The following is a 19,951-nucleotide window of genomic DNA, read 5'->3' as shown; positions in this document are numbered from 1 at the left end:
ACCTTATTCTCTCCCTTGTTCTGTCTGCGTGCTGTCTTTGGTCTACGCTTGCTTAGACTGTAAGCTCTTCCACTCGAGACTGAATCCTGGTGGACTTCAAAGCACAGCACACACTTAAAGCTGCACAATCTGCTTGGAAGGTAACGTGCTCTGCTCTGAGCATGAAGGGGCTCATGTGGACAACAGCAGCCATTTAGCTTTGCAAAAGGAACATACACAAGACACAATAACAGTCATCGATACACGGTCAGGAAGGGAATAATTATCTCAAGCAAAAAAACAATGCTGGAAGAAGAATAAATGGCAATAGCCAGCCGTGAAAAACATCAAGGTCAAAATTGGATTTGTAATCAGCACCACAATGGATTTCTAGAGCACAGCTAAAATCCCATCCAGGCAGCTTCTTTGCAGATGGACTGGTTGATTGCAGGCCGAATGAAAGAAGGCAGCCATTTCTTTTTAATAAAAGTCTTTGAATATAACATGAAGTAGTAAGACCCAAATCACAGTGCTGCTTCCACCACAGAGCTGACCCTGAACTCCAAAGCTGTAGATCTGTAAGTGCCACAGTTGTGCCTTTCCCAAGTCAGAAGACACAGACTGATAAGATCATGGTGATGCAAGAGGTGAAGAAACATATGAAATATAATCCCTCCAATGTCCACAAAAGCCATGAGATTTTTTAAAATTCATCCTATAAAATTGATAAACCTCCAAAATACAGTGACTAACTTCTGTTCGCTAATCATATTTGCTATACGCCCACCTGGTGTATTTCTAATTGACAGAAAACTGAAGCTTTGTGTTCTCTTTATGGCAAGTTAAAATCTTATCATCCAGCCTGCATTTTAAAACTAGTGTCAAAACCAAGAGTCCAGTAACCTCCAAATCCCAAATGTTTCTTTAGTCATGGTGTTTTCATTCAATCTCAGCTGAATTCTCACTTGCATAGGATCACAGGCAGTAAAACATTTATAGAAACAGACAAATCTGCACAGCATCATCTTCAGTTAACTATTTCAGAAAAGAGGCAGCAAAGAACTTGCAGCACTAACAGATCCAGTTTCCTACTTACTTTAATCTCAAGTGCTATTTATTTGCTCTCAGAGCTTCTATACTCCTGTGTACCCATACTGTATGTCGTGCAGTCGCAGAGCGAGGACTCCCACCACCAGAGATTTGGGCTTCTCTCCAGGCATACAGGCACAGTAGATGTTCCCCTGCACCCTTCTCTGCTACTAACCTTACCCCAATCCTTACCACCAGGACTTTCTCATCTCCTAGTGGGGTCTGTTCCTCATGTTGCCCTACGCATTCTGCATCACTCCAACCCCCGGCTCGCTGCTTCGCTCACCCCTGGGTCTATGCCACATCCCAAGCCAGCGGTGAAGGAGTTCCCGCTTCACAGCCACTGGCAGCTGTGATCCAGCCGGTCACAGATGCATGGAACCAACACTTACAGGCAGCTCCCCCCAGTCAGGGACACCTCTACACCGAGCAGTCGGGGCAGTGAGCCACACTGCTTCTTCATGGTTTTCATATGTAGAAACCACTGCCTGGAAGACTCCACAGGAAAATCCTGTCATCCCCCTCAAGTCTTGCTGAGGCACTTATTCACTGATAAATCAAACTATAATTTTGGTCAGCATTTTCTTTTTTAATAAAGGAATTCACAAACAGGCAAACATTTCACCAGCAGTACACTGGCACTTTGCATTCAGAATCCATTGATTTTTTTTCTATTGTAACATAACCAATTACAACATTTAAAACAAAGGAGGAGTTCAAGTTCTTTACAAAGACTTATATTTCAAGAATGAAACCATTCATTGTCTGAAGTACCAGTTTGATAAACATGTACGTAATTGCAACAGAAATAGCGTGGCAAGGCAAGTTCAGTGCCACTGACAGTTTTTCAAACACTTTTTGAACCTGGTTCAAGCAATCCAAGACCATTTAAATCTGGAGCCATGCTTTGTAACATCAATTATGTTCAACTCCACCTATTAGAAGAGTAAGACTGAGGACTTGTTTTGAACCTGGGATCTTAAACAATGAAAAAATGAAAAAATGCAGGATACCTCTAAAAGTAGCTGAAAAAATCCATGCTGATAAAATCCTTGTTATTTCTGAGCACAATAAAAATGTACAGCTAATCTAACTTAGCATATCATACTCTCACCTTTGTGTCTATGAACTTAGAATACACTCATCAAGCAGAACAAGAACTCTACAAATCCAGAAGCACCCTCTGCTTGCTTACTGCTGTCTTGCCACCTTTTCCATTACTTTCTTCCTATTTACCTTGCTCTCCATGGCACTCTCACATACGGAGAGGTGTACAGTGCTCCAGCCAGAAAAAAATTCCTAGTGACAACAGAAATGGGTGCTAACTTACAGTTAACTTTTAATTCTTTTATTAGCGAATTTGCAGCTCTAAGTAACTAAAAGTTACATCTGACATTCTTTCTTAATGCTGCAAACTCTGGCCGAAACCTTATTAATTTTACTTAGAAAAAATAACCTGGCTCAGAAGAATATGCTACCAAATGATGTTTTTAGTTACTCAGGATGAAAACTCAGTAGGTGCCATAACTTCAAACAGGAAAATTTCTACCATGTATCCATCCTCCCTTGTATCCAAGGGATGTAGACATCAGGGTGAGATTATTGAACAGTAATTGTGAAAACAGTAGAGTTCCTAACAGAATACCAACCTTGAATTTCATGTTGCACATCATCTTTGTATCAAAGGATGAAAACAACCCTGGTTACAGAAGATACTTTTTTTTTACAGTGTGAGACAAAAATACCTCAGGAGCTGGGTGACCATGTAAAATAAATCACTGCTACCTAAATGATATTTCTTACACCGTTACATCATCAAGGCTACTGAAGTTTTTTATTTGTCAAACTCAGTAGAATATGGATAAATTTTCCATATTAAAAGCAGCAAACATTAAGACTTACAGGAACTTTTATTAAAAAATATCATATCTGGCAGCTAAAATAACTATTTCTCAGAAAAAGGAATTGCATTAAAACCTTATTTGTCTGCTACAGTAAAATTTTAACAAAAAAATACCTCAAATGTAAATTGTTCAAGTACAGCCAGTGTGCAATTAAATTAGTTAAAAAACATAGTTTAATAGTGCTTTGTTTCAAAATATACATAATATTGAAAAATACTTAAAACGAAGAAACCAAATATTTACCAAGTTTCAAACAGAGTTTCATCAAAATGAGGTAAATCTATGTCACCTGCCACTGAGCTTGGTGCTGAAATGGAGAACAGGTCTTCAAGGATATCTTCCCTTGTAGGACTTTCAAAACCAAGTTTCTTTGCACTGGGTTTGCTTTCTTTATGAAGTTCTGGATTACTGTCCTTTACAGGACTATAATAATTATGGTCCTCACTTGTCATTGCTGCCTGTGGCACACTGGTCTTCTCATCAGATGCTGTTGTTGCAACACTGCTATTTACCATTTCCATATACATACATTCATCTTCAGTTTTTGGAGCCTCTAAGGAAGCAACAGTTGAAGTAGGGGACAGTAATTCTGCCAGTATTTCATCATTGTTATGATGGCACCCTGATACAGAGCTTGCATTAAATCTAGATTCATTATCTGCAACATCAATCTGATACTGGAGTTCCCTTAAAAAGCTCTGCAATAATGCACCATCATTGGGAGAGTCAGTCTGTGATGGGGTGCGTACATCTCCACTCACAGGTTCTTCGTGTTTCATCTGTTCCATTGCGAGCCTATCCAGCGAAGCCAACTTCTTCTTTTTAGCATGAAGCTTTTTTAACAATTTTAAGCGAAGTTTTTTTGTTTTCTCACTATCTGACTCCTCTGCCTTCCCAGAGTTACAGCTAAGTGAATGGAACTGAGTCACTTTACCTGGGGCACCCAACACGCTTCCTGACTTATTCCAAGTTGGACCTTCAGTAGTGGTATGATTTGCTCTTGCAAGAGAAGTGCTTTGGGAAAATCCTTTGAAATTTGATAAAGGATGAGTATGATTACTCTGAAGAACCACTGACTTCAGGGTCTCAGTGGTTTTGTTTGTAGCTCTGCTTTGAAATCCACCAAAGTTACTTGCTCCCTTAACTGGCAACTGCACTTCACTTATTTTTTGGCTTGAGGGAGTTTTGCAACTTCTCTCATTCTTGAGAACTGAGGCACTTGAAGGCATAAAAGAAGTATTCTTGCTTAATAGCTTCTTTGCCCAGCTTCCCACAAATCCTCTTTTTTGGTCTTTGCGTGAAGGCTTAAAGGAATTATTGGCAGCAGCAGAATTGGCAACCTGAGAATCAACTACAATTTTGCTTGCATCTTTCAAGTCAGGTGATTTTTGCATAATATTCTCTACTGGTGACACAGGAGTAATATTTGCTGGGTTAAACTCTTCTAGAGGCAGGCAAATGCTGGAATTTCCATATAACGTGCAATTGTTGTTCACAGCTAGACTAGTTCCAGCAAACTCTCCTGTATACGGAGTGTTAGGTGAAAAAGCTGAGTCCCCCTGTTGCGGTGTACCCACGTCAACATGGTTATTTCCCACCATCTGTCCATTCGACAGTGATTTACCTTCTGAGTCAACCTGAACTTCTTGAAGCATTAGTGTTACAAGATCATCATGCGCCAGACCTTCTAAACCATGATGAACACTACTTTCATCCTCAGCTATCTGCTGCTGTTTCTTATCTGGAGTTGTCACAGAATCCTCTTTGTGATGTTCTGCAGGTATTTTGTCTACAGTGTTATCAAAACCACAGTGCAACACTGTGGAATTTGACTGCACATTATAAAGAGGAAAATCTTCAGTACTTTTCCTCTGGAACTCTGAATTCAGTTCTTCTGGCACATGGGATGTTTTCTTTTCCCAGATAACAATATGGATCTCTGAAGGAGGAACTTCAAATCTTGTATGTCTCTTGCAATATGGGCCCTTTAAATCATCGCATTCAAGCCAAGTTCCTGAAAAATAAATAGCAACCAGTGTAGAGACTCAAAGACTTTTAAAACTGAAGTCACTATCTTCAGACACTTGCCAAATATTTTTATTAACTCATTCCCCTGAAAGGCAGAAAATAAAGAGTGTTTTTTCTCCATTCTTTATTACATCTGAGAAAATTGGGAGCTTTTCATTGTAAAAAGATCACACACAAGCAGAATTTGCAGCAATATTATTACAGGTCAGAGTAGGTCAGCCAAAAAGCAAAGCTAAGTTTTTTTCTGTCTGAGCTAATGATGCTGACATCTTGTCTGAAAATACCCACACACATCTGAGGGAAGAACCACCTCTCAAATTGAGTTTCCCTGACTTTTCATTGCCTGGATGGGAAATAGAGGGGTTTAAGAGAAGCTGCTCATTTTAATAATCTGCCTCATTCAGCTGCAAATTGTTCACAGATAATGAGCAAATATTTTACAGATATATATGATGTATAGGATGTGCCTAATTTGGTGATTCCCAGCTGCTTCACCTTCTATTTCTTCTTAAACTCTGGCAGTGTGATTTAGACAACTTTTATGTTGTCAAAACACTTGATAAGACTGCACTCCATTCTCTCTACAGAACCATGAGAATAAAAATACCAACTTTTCACCTTCTCTGATTATGGAGTTCCCACCACTGGTACAACCATCAAAGCAATAGCAATGTTTATAACATGGGTTTGTGCCTTCCACCCCTCAGGTGCAGTACAGTGCAGAAACAAAAAGAAACTTCATTAATGCTGATAGTTCCATATACTCCCTCACTTCCAGCCAAGAATGGATTAATAACTGGCTTCAAAATAAACACTTGAAAGGAAACAACTCTACCCAAATAACTTCTGCCAGTAAGTGTAATGTAGAGCAAATCAGTCACACCAAACTGAAACCTTCACCCTGAATAACAAAGCTCCCTCAATTATGTACAGAATTTTAATATGAAGTTTAGAACACAGACAAAAGAAATCCTTGTTATTATATATATTATTATATATGGCCTGTTGAGACTATTGCAGTAACCCAACTAACAGTATTTGACGTAGACTCATGAAGTATTACAATAGAATTTATGGTTCTTACCATCGGGATTCAAAGACCAGGTTATGAAGTGCTTCTTATTTGTTTGATACTGAACAATAGCTGTTATTTGGTAGGTGTCCTCCTCAAATCGAAATGAATAGTTCTTCAGGTTGTTATGTGGCAAGCCTTCTACGAAATGTAACATTAATATTGAGGGTACTCTAATAAAGAAAAAACAAAGAATCAGTTTATTACAACAAAATAGTGTCAAAGTTTCCTAATGAAAAATCACAAGTAAGGCATCACAAGGAGCATGTAGTCCTGCCCTTACTATTCTACTTCTACACAGGACTCTTCGGATGGCACGGTCGTCAAGGGATAAGAATACCCCAACTGGACATTCCATTTTGTTATAGATAAGGGAAAAAAAGACACCATCACATATGGGATTTGGGGAGTGGGGAAAAGGTGAGAAAAGCAAGAGACAACTGTGCCATAACTACAGTAGGAAAGGACACCATTCCCAAGCCAAACCAGTAAACAGATGATCAGACAACAGGTTTATCCACCAGCGGCAGGGGTTGTGGAAAGGCTGACACTGGATATCAGTTGTCTATATTTACTACTTGGTACTAGGTATTTACAACCTGGCTCAAATATATGGCCTGGTCAGCATGTTAAATACTGCTCTATATTTCACATTTATTAAACACTATGTGCCATTTCGGCATTTATGAATTATCTAAAATCTTTAAAAGTTAGTATTCATCAGAGTTTAAAGTTTAGAATCTCTATAAGCACAAGATAATAGTTGGTTTTGAAAGTGATACGTTCAATAAATGAAGTGTCAGAATTTTATGTATTTTATTTTCAAGTTTATGTATTCAAACTTACTTTTCCAAAATCATCTGTCTTCTTTGAGATCTATCACTACAGTTATTGCACTGTCCAACATGAATAGCATTAAGCGGATGCCAATCAGGGATTACATTGGTGAATGTTGTTAGTGTTTTCCTAAATCTGCGGACACACACAAAAAGAGTAAGTTGAGTTGCTGATCAGAAAACAATAAATATACACACTTTACCAGGAGAAAAAAAGTTACAAAAAGGTTATGACAAAGCTAAATTCCATTCATATTGATGCCATTTGTGTGAATTGCCCTGTGACTGCATTACATCTAAGTCAGCACTGAATTCAGTTCTGCCAAACACTATCAGCCACTATTTGTTCCCAGCAGCTCTGTGGCCTTCTCTTTCACATTATTTGCTCTTCCTCCCTTCACATGTTATCTCTTTCCTTTCCAACATAATGCAGAGCTTGTATCAGGATCTGCATAATTTACTAGCTGATACAGAATCCCAAGAAGAAAAGGAAGAGGTAAAAAGTTACTTCAGAATCCATGTTACACAAGGTGTTGTTTTCAAAACCCGGTACATTCAGAGTTGAGATTACACTGAGGTTATATTGTATGAAAATACAATGTACGGGATATTAAAGTGAAATAACATCGTTTATTCATTCATTGGCCACAGCAAGGACTTCCTTTATATCCAACCTAGCCTAGAGTTTTAAACTTTTTTGTAAAACCACAGCATGTAACAATGGCTCTTGAACACATCCTAAACATTAGCTGACAGTGTAAGATGGCATCACTCTCATCTCACTTGGTGATCTAGAATTTTGTTGTACAAACCTGAGAGTGGAGAGAAACAGCGATTTTTCAAGTAAAATGAGCTGTCTTCTGAAGGTGTCTTTTTTTCTGCTGACTCTAAAAGGAACCTGAATGACTAGCTGATACTTGCAGCTACAGAGAACTAAATCAGTTCTCAAGAAATTACTTCCCTGTAATACTGTTTTAAAATAGATACATTATGTGAGCGAATCGCTGATTCTTTGTAATCCAAATGAAGATTACAAGTATTCTTCAATACCAAAAGTGTACCAGGCATATATTCTTTAGAACCCCAACAATCTGTATACTCTCATCAAAATATGAGTGAGCATGGCCAGGGACTCGCACAGTTACCTATTATTTCTTAATTAAGTGATAACATGTTTTCCCAAGATATTAAACAGCAGTAAACTATTTGCAAATGCTAGCCTGAAAAAGCGGATCACATAAAACCTCAGTAACAAGCTGAAGCTGTACAACCCAGGACATAGGAAGAAAAATCAACTATTATATGCAGATTTAAAAAGGTAACATAGAACAATTACAGAGAAGCTACTTAAATAAAAATCTCACCGATTCTGGTATTTGTAGCCACAACATACACATTCAAACTTCCATGAAAATGAATGCAAGAATAGTTTCTCAGCTTGTTGGTCCTGTTTTAAGAGTAGAGGGAGTGCAAACACTGGACTTTCCTCCTTACCTTCAAAGATGGGGCAGAAAAAAAAAAGAGTCACTGAATATTTGAAATCAGCTTTCAGTACTTCAAAAAGGAAGAAGACAGGCTTACTGCTATGATTTTAATTCCAGTTATCCCTTCAAGGCTGTATTTCTAATCTCCACAGCAAAGGGATTGATCCACATTATTAGGTTGTTATCAATGACCATTTAATGACCACAGCACAGTTATGAAGACAAGAATATGCTCTCTAAAGCTTCAAAATCAGTCAACAGACAAAACAGCTGTCCACACTGTAAAGTATGTATATGTTTCCAGTAAAAACCAATGCATTTGCTAGCTGTTTTGTGGGCAAAAGTACATATATATTTTTATGTACTGACATACAAGGCTCTACATGTAGAGTTTCCTGAAAGTAAATACTGAGATGGCTGCCCTACTTACCCAATTCACATTTAAGCTGAGGCTGAAGCTGTGTAAACACTCTGTTTCTGATTTCATTGAGATGAGATTCTGCTTTTGGAAGAACATCTAAAGAAAAAAATACATATACCCTTCATGTATTTGTGTAACACCGTCACTCTTTCATACACGTATGTACCCTTAACATGCACTCATACTCTGCAAACTAACACCTTTTGTGTTGACCTATACTCACCTAAAACCATCGGTAAAATAGGCAATGCTTGATATTACTTGATTTGAAAATTAGAGAAGAATTTACAGAAGTTTACATTTTTACTGCTGTCTGCTAACCAGAAATGACTGGACCTCACTTAAATTATGGCTAAGGGCATGTACGAAGAGCTAGATAGTCACAACGTTTAAGGATAATGTAACCAGATATTACAAACCCTGGTGATTCAGAGATTAACAGTAGATTTTAAAACCTAAACACTAAGATCAAAAGCACAAAAATTTGCTTACATGCTTTCTAATATGTTATACATTTAATAATAACACATTTAAATGTGTTGTTCCAGATTAAATACTAATTCCCTAAGTCACCCTTTAAAATAGTAAAAATAATTTCTTAAAATATTTTACTTTACAAATCTTAGTATGTATTTTAAATTTGCAAGTTACATTGTTTATTCACAAACATTCTTTAAGCACAAGCAAGAACTAACTTCTATTATACAATCATGATTGTCACCTGCACAAATTAAATGAAGGATTTAGAACAGATGTTGAAACTATTTTTTACTTACACAATTATGCATTTAAAACTGTAAAAAGAAGTTTCTTGCAGCTCTATTGCTTTTGGTTTTAAAAATAAACATACATAATAGCTGCTGAAAAACTACACAGAAGGGCAGAATAAATACTACACCGTTTCTTCACAACAATACTTTTCATCCACCTCCCTCCCCACTGCTGCCCAAATAAACTAATTTGTTTTGCAGCAGTTCCTCGATATTAAAAGGTTTAACTTATACGACACTATAGTCCAACACCTAACATCCCCATTTAAGGGCTCTTGCACACCAGAGTTCTTCTGCAAACACAGCACAACAGAGGGAAAAGAAACACATCTCAGACAGGTTCTGTGATGGTAGAGGGCTTCCAGGTGATAGCTGAAAACCTAAAATCAAGCAGCCTGTCTGGCAAGCAGAGAATTATGAACTAATTCAGAATATTTTTGAATTTTTCCCCCTCTGTAAAATACTGTGTCTTCCCTGTCACAAGGTGGATTAAACCATTCTTGACATATTTATTATTTTTCTCAAGAAAGACACAATATTCTTCAAGTCATCTAATGCTGTTCTGGGACTACAGTCTATATATTCAAACACACACTTTTTCTGGAATGTCTACTGAAAAAAAGTTCATGAAAGGTATTGCCTAACCAGAGATCTCATAGAAGTTCAGAATTATGACACCAGTGGGTCAGTTTGAGGAGACTAAGAAAAACAGATCTTAGTTTAAGGGTCTTAAACTGAAACCACTGCACAGAAAATAATCAAAGGCTGCTCTAGGAGATGACAGCGATGCATCCTCCCTGGACTCCAGCTGTGCTGCCTGGAAGGCAGCCCCCAGCTTCCCATCACTGCCTCTGTGCTTGGAGGTCACAGTCATCGAACCTCTTAAACTGCAGGTGGGAGTACCCACTGAACCTTTCCAGGTAACATGAACCAGGTTAATGTTTGACTAATTTTGACTGAAAGGGGTTAGGAAGCACCATCATCCACAGCACAGCCTGCAGACATCAGGGGAAACATTCCTTCCATGAGCGCAGCAGAGCCAGAAGAGAACATGTGTCCCAGCTTTACTGTTTTTGGTGTGACAAAACAAATGCCCATTTATACAAGGATATAAACCACAACAGAAATTATTTTGAAGATTAAGATTAGAACAGCATCCAAATACATTACCAAACAGAGGGGAAGGAAAACAAAGTAAAGCTCAATTACACAATCAATTCACAAATTCTCTATGTAGGATATAACAAAAAAATTCAAGAGATGCTTAGTGTTTGATGCTTTCAAAGGTGTACGTTTACCCCAAGAAAAACAATTTCAGAGGTTACACAGATTCTGCTAGATAAAGCACACTATTCTGCAAATTCATGGTAATTAATCTTAACTCATTCTTTTGTGATCTCGAAATAGAAGAGAGGCATATTTAAGTGCACTGTACTAAATTCCACATAGTTGTAGCAGATCAGATCAGTCTGAATATGAAGAAACAGCAGTTAAATTTACTCACCTTTTACTTTACTCCTTTTACAGGTATTCAGAAGCACAGTTGCTTGATTATATTTTGTTAAGAGTTTCTGGAGTAAACATTTTCCACCATTATGCTCTTCTGCTAGAGCAAATTTTAATGTTTCTAAGTGCACCAGTACTGACAAAACACAATCTAACCAACAAAGATTATGCACATTTCTCCACTGAAGCCATAAATCCGTGCTATCAGTGGAAGCTTTATCAGCTTTGAGCAAAATTTCAGACGTTGTTGAGCAAAGTTCAGAATTTGGCAAGAGTTGTGTTCTTGGTCTAGAAGTCTTAGGACTTCCTTCATAGTTGTTGTTGGTTGTTTCAAAATCCGCCTTCTGGATGCAGGACTCCACCTTGTTAATAGTCTTTTTCTGGTCATTTTGTAACACATCTTGTAGGCTTGATTTAGGAATACATAAGCTATTCTGATAGCATTTGACAAGAGGGTCTGTATTAATAGCGTGCTCAGTATTTACTACATTACTAGTTCTTGCTTTTTTCGGATATGATTCAGCAGGAGTAAAGTCAGTGATATCACACAATTTCCTTTTCTTATGAGTAGATGGAACTTGATGATTTTCTGGATCCGCAGAAGTAATTATGCTGCTTAATGGTTTATAACCAAGTGGGTAGATACACTGAAGGAAAGAAAGTTACAGTGAAATCTACAAAGCAATTTCATTCAAGTGAACAAGAGCTAAGGAAAGTACAAACTATATTCTTAAAAGGGAATGTATTACTTCTGTAAAGTGATATTTTAATGAAATCAATCCAAAAATTCAATATGATAGGAAGGGTGTTTTATTCAACCACTGTCTTATAAGCAATTGTGAAGTAAATACATCAGTAGCGATAACACTAATTTTCCAGTAAATGCTTCCAACCCCTGAAAACAATCTGATTTTGCTACAGAGAGCCCTCTTCTCTTATTCTGATAAAGCTATTCCTTCAGGATACAGATTTGGTGTTATCATCTCATGCCTGAGAGATTCCTGATGCCAAAATTGGCAGAGTACCTTTCAGGCCAGCCTGAGGCATTAGACCAAGTGTTGGTAGGGTCTTACTGTTTTGCAACCAGAGTAGAGTCAAATCTGCTATTACCAATCTCCAGAATGATACTATGATTATTTAGAAGTGGGCAGGGACGGGAAAAGCAACTCAGAGACCCATTATCTAGTATAGTCTCTCGCTACTAATTTAAGGTCAGCAATCCATATGGGATTGCTATACCCTCCCTGCATACATTGAGCAGTGGGAGAGGCAACAAAATCATGACTCAAATATTAACCAGCAGAGAAATTCAGAGAAGGTTAAGCTTAAAAGCAAAAAAACAAACAAACAAACTGTAATACAATTACAAACCTATTTGCACTACCCAGGCTTAAAGAACAGAAAATGGGAGACTCTCACCTGCAAGAGTTGTGTATTAGTTACAAGGATCATCAAATTTTCACCTTGTATTCTGATTGTACAAAGATTTATTTAGTACTGCTTGTGTTCCCTTGTTACATAAGCGAAACTCATTTATTAATTTTAATCGACTCTTTTTATTCTATAGGGTAACTAGCTATGCCTAAACACTGCTTGTCTACAGGTTACTTATGGGTTTTTTTACATATAGGCACACATCAACCAGCATCTGGACTCAAAGGGACCCTACTTCAACAGTCTGCTTACTACCAACAAAATCTTAAAGAGGTGTAATCGCTGAAGGTAAAGGCCTCTGCACAACCAAATAAACCTGGTAATTAGTGTAATACCTGAGGATTTCCACAAAGAAAAATGGACTCCTGAAAATTAATGCGGTAAGTTCGTAAAACTTGAATCTCGCCCTTCTTTTTGCAGACCGGACAATACTCAGGTGCAGTTGTTTCCACGGGATTACAGTTCTTAAAAGACAAAAAAGAAAGAAAAAGCAGTATAAACTTATGTATTTCATATATTATCCGAAGGTAAGACATTCATACATACCAAGACAGAAAACCAATGTGCAACTCCTAAATATATCTAACACAATATAAAAAAGTAAAATAGATTTTTAAAAAAATTTATAAAATATATATTTGTATGGTAAAGTGTTCTAAATAAATTTATTTTTTAATTTAAATATTCAAATATTTAATAAGCTATATTTAACAACACAATTACGCAACATTTAATTCTACTTGAACTAAATCACAGGGCACTTATTGCCAGGGAACACAAGCTCAGATCTTTGAAAGACAAATCAACTTTCATAGGAATGTAAAGAGTTGTAAAAATAGTGCCAGTAAAAAAAAAAACATAGGCACAGATTTACTCAGAATAATCTTTCGCCATTGTTATAGATTTCCGTGGAAAATAATTTTGAGGGTTTTTTTTAATTAAGACCAATCAAAAATCTCTCAAAGCAGAGAAAAATATGAACTTTGCACACATGTAAAACAAGTTTCAACTGACTTTTCCCAAATACCCCACCATGTGGAGTGTCGATTTCCCTATACCAGTCCCTTCTCCAATCACTTGCAAACCATTTGTAGTCTTCTGGGTATCCATCATTCTGAGCCACTGGCTAATTTATGTCACTTGTAACACTGTCATGACCACTAAGGATTTTTCAAAGACTCCTGAAAAATAAGAAGTGAATAAAACAATTAAAGAAAAATTAGAGAAATTTGGGGAAAAAATATACCAACAATAATGCAGCCTGTATTTTCTGCGAGAATGAATTCAGAAGAGTATTTTCTTAACTGAAAATACTTATTTTCTAGTGCATTTTATGAACTCAAAACTTTAAGTTAATAGATTTAACAGCTTTAGGCCCTGAATTTGCAAGCTTATTTATTCTTTACACTGTGCAAGGTCTCACCTATTTTCCAAGTGCACTATACTTTACAGAAATGTAGATGTCTTTCCCAGGCATCTCAGCTTACTGCATCTAACCCTCAGAAAGAACAAACTTCTTTAAAAATGCCTGCAATAAGATCTCATACAGTTATAGATGGCTATGGAGGAACATTAAAGAAACAACCAACCAAGAAAATCCCATTGTTGCATCATTCAAAATTATGAATTTAGTGCACAATAGACTATTAAAAATTTATCCTGCAAATGTAACAATTTTTAACTACAGAAGGGCATCCTGCTGTTACTACCACTTTTTGGAAGCTTCTGTTATAGACTTCTTAGCAAACTAAAGCTCTTCCACAGTATCACTGCTATGTAACTCTATTGCATATTTTACAATTGACATTGAGTACTCTTATTTCAAATGATTTCTCAAATTCAGGACCAAGTTTTGCCTTTCTCATATATACACAGACACATTTGTGGAGGCCAGCTTCAGTGTGAACCATATCAAAAGGCAGCTCCTTAAGTTCATTCCTTCCCTGGCTCTGAGGCTAACTACACCTTGAATCAGCCAGAAAAACACAGAGGTTTAGAACTACAGGGACCCAATTCTGCTCCTGCTGACTTGAAATGGAACTAACTGGAACACATACATCTCTTTAAGATGCAGGAGGAAATTAAGTTGAATTGCAAAGTTATCAATGTATTATAGTATCTTTCCTTCAGCCACAACTGTTCCCTTTTCATTACTTCCACTGACTAACATCCCCTCCCACACCATGACGTCCCTTCACCTCTTCCTTACATTACAACACTAACTCAGACTGAAGTTCCTTTCAAAAAAAAAAAAAAAAAAGACATTTCCCAAGGTATTCTTGGAGATCTGTGTAAATACCAGTTCAATCCAAAACCATTTATAATACTGGGCAAGGGCAGATCCTTCTGTAGCACGGGATAGAATGCTAAAAACCAACTGAGCATGAATAAAAAAAGCTCAGTAGGAAAATATAACAAATAATTTCAAATTAGTCCCCAATGGCAATTTAAGAGAGGGACAAAATGAGATGATGGTGTGTCCTATTGATATTTTCTATGTGTTCTGCAGCACTTTTCAGAATTACTGAGCATGTATAGACAGCATACCCTGACTTACAAAGCTAAAGGTTGCAATGGAAGGTAAAAATATCAACCACATGCTTTAGAGCACAGGTTTAGTTTCCACAGTAGAGTTGGAAGGTGTACAAGAAACTGCATGGTCCTGGGCTCACTCAAGGTAAAACTTAATTAATTAGCTCAAAGTATACAAGCTTGTTGGACTATAAAGAAAAGGCAAGATCTCCAATTTTTCACAGTGGTGACAGCACTGTCGCACTGTGTCTCAACCCTATTATCACATATTTAGTCTAGCCAGGAACTTGATTTTTTTATGCAAGTTGTGCAGATATCAACCACTCTAAAACACATTACTTTACTCTCTGTGCTACAGCTAGTAGGAAAATGTCTCTAACTGACTTTTAGTCAATTCCTTGGCCTGAAGGAGTTTCAGCTCTCCAGAGTAAATAAAATACAATGATAACATGGCTGGAACTCTAGGCAATTTCTCACCACATAAATACAACACACACTCAAAAGGGTTAGTAACACTAACAGCCTACAGGTTATTCTTTTTTGAGCATGCCTTGGTTCTGTAAAACATGTATTTCTTCGCAAGTCCCTGTTCTTGCTGTCATCCCTCCCCAAAAGCAAGCAAGTATTTTTCTCAGTTATGTTCTCTGTTACTTCTGCTCTTCTTTGTAAATCTTAAATACTATTCTGAGATATACAATACCTCCTCAACCATAAGCTAGCAATAGTACTGTAGTACTGGAGTAAAATTTTTTTTGCACTTATGAATATAATAAACATTAAAAAAATACATTAATTGTCGTTTTATTTCAAATACACCAATACAACACGTCTGCCAGTACTAGACAGACAGTGTGGTACCTAGCAGTCTGCCTGTACATTTCAGTATTTGTAAGATTACGTCTTTGCACAATGTACAAAAATTGGGCATCAAATCAACAGTTGCCAAGAAATCAGCCCATTAAAAGACTGCTGTACTGTGTACTGAAATAACATGTAATATCTGCACTACAGATGGGAAAGGACACAGGGATGGGTTTTCAAGCTTACTGGGTCATGTTTTAAACCATTTATGCTACTTCTCTTATTTTATCCTGGATACTAAAAAAATCTAATGCAAAATGTGCTATGGAGCTGGTGTAAATTATTAAGGCTATGGTTATGCTTCCTTGAATAATGAGTTGATCTAATGGCTTGCTGCTGCAGAATAAGGAGGTCTCTCTTTTCTTTCTCTCCCCACATCTTCCCTGACAGCTCACATCCTCATCAAACTTTCCACAAGCTAATTAAACCCTCAAAACGGCAGAAAACTCAGCAAAGCACAAGTTTTTCTGCTATTCTAGTGAATTTAATTTGCCTATGAAAAGGTCACACAAACTACAGAGCTGACAGGGCAGAAGAGAGAAAACAAGGAAGAGGTGAAGGATTGGAGAGATATGAGTGTGATGGATGGACTGTTAGATAGCCAAGGAATTGGCTGGATGGCTGCATCCAAAGAGTTGCAGTTAACTGCTCAATGTCCCAAGTAGAGAACAGTAATGAGTGGTGTCCCTCAGTGGTCTGTACCGGGATCAGTACTGTTTAATTAGTGGCATAGGTAGTGGGATTGAGTGCACCCTCAGCAGGTTTGCAGATGGCACCAAGACAAGTGGTGCAGTTGACATGCTGGAGGGACGGGATGCCATCCAGAGGGACCCTGACAGGCTGGAAGAGTGGGCCCATGAGAACCTCATGAAATTCAACAAGGCCAAGTGCAAGGTCCTGCACATGGGTTGGAGCAATCCCTGGTATCAATACAGGGTGGGGGATTAAAGGGTTGAGAGCGGCACTGCAGAGAAGGATGAAAACTGGACATAAGCTGACAACATGTGCTTGCAGCCCAGAAGGCAAATCACATCTAGGGCCACATCAAAAGAAATGTGGCCAGCAGGTCAAGGGAGGTGATTCTTCTCCTCTGCTCTGTGAGATCCCACCAGGAGTACTGCACCCAGCTCTGGAGCCCTCAGCACAGGAAAGACATGGACCTGTTGGAGAGGGTCCAGAGGACAGACACAACAATTATCAGAGAGCTAGAACACCTCTCTTATGAAGAAAGGCTGAGAGAGTTTGGGTTGTTCAGACTGGAGAAGACAAGGCTCTGGAACGACTTTATAGCATCCTTTCAATACTTAAAGGAGGCTTACAAGAAAGATGGAGAGACTTTTTATCAGAGTGTGTAATGACATGAAAAGGGGCAATGGTTCTAAATGTAAAGAGGACAGGTTTACATGGAATGTAAGGAAGAAATGATTTACAATAATGGTGGTGAGGCACTCGAAAAGGCTGTGGATGCCTTGTCTCTGGAAGCATTCAAGGCCAGATTGGACGGAGCTTTGAGCAACCTGGTCTAGTGGAAGGTGTCCCTGCCCATGGCAGGGGGGTTGGAACTAGATTATCTTTAAAGGTCCTTCCAACCCAAACCATTGCATGATTTTATGGTAAAAGGGACCTGGACCTTTTGATAATAGGGAGCTGTACCTTGTGAAACAGTACCTTATGAACAAAAATTAGTTAAAAACTGCAGTAAGAAGGTAACAGAACACTGATTACATTACAGTGAACATCTCTTCTTTGTTTAAAGGCTAAAGGGACACTTAAAAACAACCTTCTTGTAAATCACCTTACAAGTCTTCTTTCCTTCATCAAGGGGATATTGAAAAGATGAAAGCAAACAAACAAATGTCTGAGAAAAAAAAAGTGAGAAAAATGTTCATTGTATTATTTGTTACCTAGCCATTCTTTATACAAGAGTATTCAATTTTTCTTTATCTGAGGTCATAACTACAAATATTCAAACCACAGTGCCCCTGCCCCACAAATTACAATTTTGCTGACAAAATGTGTTCCTCTAAGTGAAACAGTACCCAGACACAGCCTTTAAGTGCTGGGCAGAACTGCACATCTCCCTTATGTGAAACCAAACCCAAATTTCTTTCCTGCAAGAAGTCCAACACAGACTAAGACAAACAAAAATAAAACTGATTTAGTTAGAAAATAAACCAGCGTGCAATGTTATTGCTCTGCTGTTTGAAAAGTTTCTTCTACAGTCAAACTTCTCTTAAACCTCCTCATATTAAATGCTTTTATGTGTGTATGACAAGGGATGAGGACTACATGTTTTGTTGACGAATCATTCAGTCCTTCTAAAACAACTGCCATTTAGTGTGGTAAGAATATAGCCTAAACTCGTGCGGTTTATTATAGCATCAGCTAAGAGATGCAGGATTTGAGGAAGGGACCCAGCGTAGGCAGAGCCTCAGTCTGACCCAAGGCAGAGGAGATGAAGGGCCCAGGCATGGGACGCCAGCTCACCCGCTGCCAGGGCTGTGCTGGCCAAGAGGGCTGGCTGCTGACCTTCTTTCAACAACTAAAGGTGCTCAACTGTTCAGATAAACCTATGGCTAAATGGCCTCCTGTGTTTTCATCCACATCCAGCGCGCTTCATGTGCTATGTAAGACTGTGGAAGAAAAAAAGCATTTATGGAGTTGTCAGAACGTAAGAAAACTGTGTAAGGGGAATACATATACATACACACATGCACTGCTACCTTACCATCTTTTATTAAATGGTGCTTAGAGGCGGCGCTACCCGCGCAGAGGGAACCCACACCTTAACCCTACCGCTACTGACATGAAATACTCAGTCGGCATTTAGAAGCCCGTAAGGCAACGGCTCCTCACAGCCCAGGGCACAGGCACGCCCGTCCCAGGGCCGCATACGCCGGGACCGCCCCTCCCGGCGATAACCGCCCGGCCCGCCGGGCCCCGAGCGGCGACACGCGGCGCATCCCGAACCCCGCTCTCACCTGCCGGCTGCCGCCGTGCCTCGGATCCCTCAGCGCCGCGCTCCCCGGCGCCCTGCGAAGCACACGCAGCCCCAGCCCAGCGGCCGCCTCCCCTCAGCGGCCGCCTCCCCTCAGCGGCCTTCCCGCGCCGCCCGCCCCACGTGCGCTTGGCGGGCACAGGCGCGGGCTCTCGCCGCGCGGCCGCCGGCCGTTACTCGCCGGCCGTTACTGGCCGACCGCCGCCTCGAGGCCGCCGGTGGTGTCAGGCGCGGCCGACGCTGTTGCCCGCCCGGCTGCTGCGCAGTTTCCGGCGCGTCCCCGCCGCCATGCCAGCCCGCCCCGCTCCCTGCAGGCAGTGGGGGCGGAGCCGCCGCCGGGCGGGAGCGGAGCGGTGCTGGCTGCGCCTGAGGTATTTCCCCCTCCCCCCTGCCCTTCCTTCTCGCTCCCTCACGCGGAGCGGTGGGATGGGACGATCCGGGCCGCGATCCGCCCGCCTCCGTGGGGGCCGGCCCTGCGAGGAGCGAGCGGCGCGGCAGTTGCTTCCGCTGCCTCCTCGAGGACGGCCGGGGCCCGCAGCGGCTCCCCCTGCCCACTGGAAGGGCGAAGCGCGGCTGTCGGGCCCGCCGCAGCGTGCTGACGGAAAGCGGCAGCCCTGCCTACTGTGGGCCGGCGAACCCCGTGCCTCGCGGTGCCCGCCCCGGTGACGGGAAGACCGCGCTGCCGCCTCACAGCGGCGTCGCTCCTGGCGCCTTGCTTGGGGCAAGGGCTTGAGGAGTAATCTGGAGTTCATTGAACATCTGCTTAAAATCACGCCCAGAGTGTGGTTTAACGTTGTCCGTGGTTCGGTACCTCGGGTGAGGTGTTGCCTTTCTCTCCTAGCACCGAGACGGTGGCTTTGCCTCTGCCGAAGTGCTGCGCTGACGTCCAGGATCCCTTTTGGGAAAAACAAAACAAAACAAAAAAACATACCTCTTAAACAGCCTAAAATTTGCCTTGCAGTCGTTTTGGGGAGTTTCAGTCTCAAGAGGCTGAGCTGATGTGCTCTTGGGCTCAAGGAGCGTTTGTGCACTGGCAG

The 19,951-nt window shown here is 40.0% G+C and overlaps 2 protein-coding genes across 8 annotated transcripts in view; one reads left to right on the top strand and one right to left on the bottom strand.

Annotated features, from left to right (window-relative positions):
- Nucleotides 1-1,636: 1,636 nt before the first annotated feature.
- On the bottom strand, nucleotides 1,637-19,201 carry USPL1 (ubiquitin specific peptidase like 1). 5 transcript variants are annotated; one of them, XM_065051220.1, is made up of 10 exons: nucleotides 18,898-19,201; nucleotides 17,712-17,774; nucleotides 13,538-13,704; nucleotides 12,859-12,987; nucleotides 11,088-11,736; nucleotides 8,823-8,909; nucleotides 8,273-8,402; nucleotides 6,919-7,044; nucleotides 6,085-6,245; nucleotides 1,637-4,986 (listed from the first exon to the last, which is right to left on the bottom strand). In XM_065051220.1, exons 3-10 carry the CDS (start codon nucleotides 13,634-13,636, stop codon nucleotides 3,212-3,214), a joined length of 3,156 nt encoding a protein of 1,051 aa, XP_064907292.1. In that variant the 5' UTR covers nucleotides 13,637-13,704; nucleotides 17,712-17,774; nucleotides 18,898-19,201; the 3' UTR covers nucleotides 1,637-3,211. The 5 variants fall into 5 exon arrangements, with proteins under 5 accessions (XP_064907292.1, XP_064907276.1, XP_064907285.1 ...); XM_065051204.1 differs by having other exon boundaries at nucleotides 13,538-18,549; XM_065051213.1 differs by lacking the exon at nucleotides 17,712-17,774.
- Nucleotides 19,202-19,229: 28 nt separating this feature from the next.
- The window catches only part of HMGB1 (high mobility group box 1), a 57,968-nt gene continuing 57,246 nt past the window's right edge, over nucleotides 19,230-19,951 (top strand). Inside the window, exon 1 of one of the 3 annotated variants that reach the window (XM_065051251.1) lies at nucleotides 19,230-19,285. The gene's annotated coding sequence lies outside the window, so the exon portion shown is untranslated. The remainder of the gene's footprint in view (nucleotides 19,286-19,951) is intronic. The other 2 variants (XM_065051243.1, XM_065051260.1) reach the window with 2 other exon arrangements.

Source organism: Columba livia, chromosome 1 (genome assembly GCF_036013475.1).
Source record: "Columba livia isolate bColLiv1 breed racing homer chromosome 1, bColLiv1.pat.W.v2, whole genome shotgun sequence".
NCBI lineage: Eukaryota > Metazoa > Chordata > Aves > Columbiformes > Columbidae > Columba > Columba livia.
Note: the sequence above shows the minus strand (reverse complement) of the source record. Positions and strands in the feature narration are given on the sequence as shown.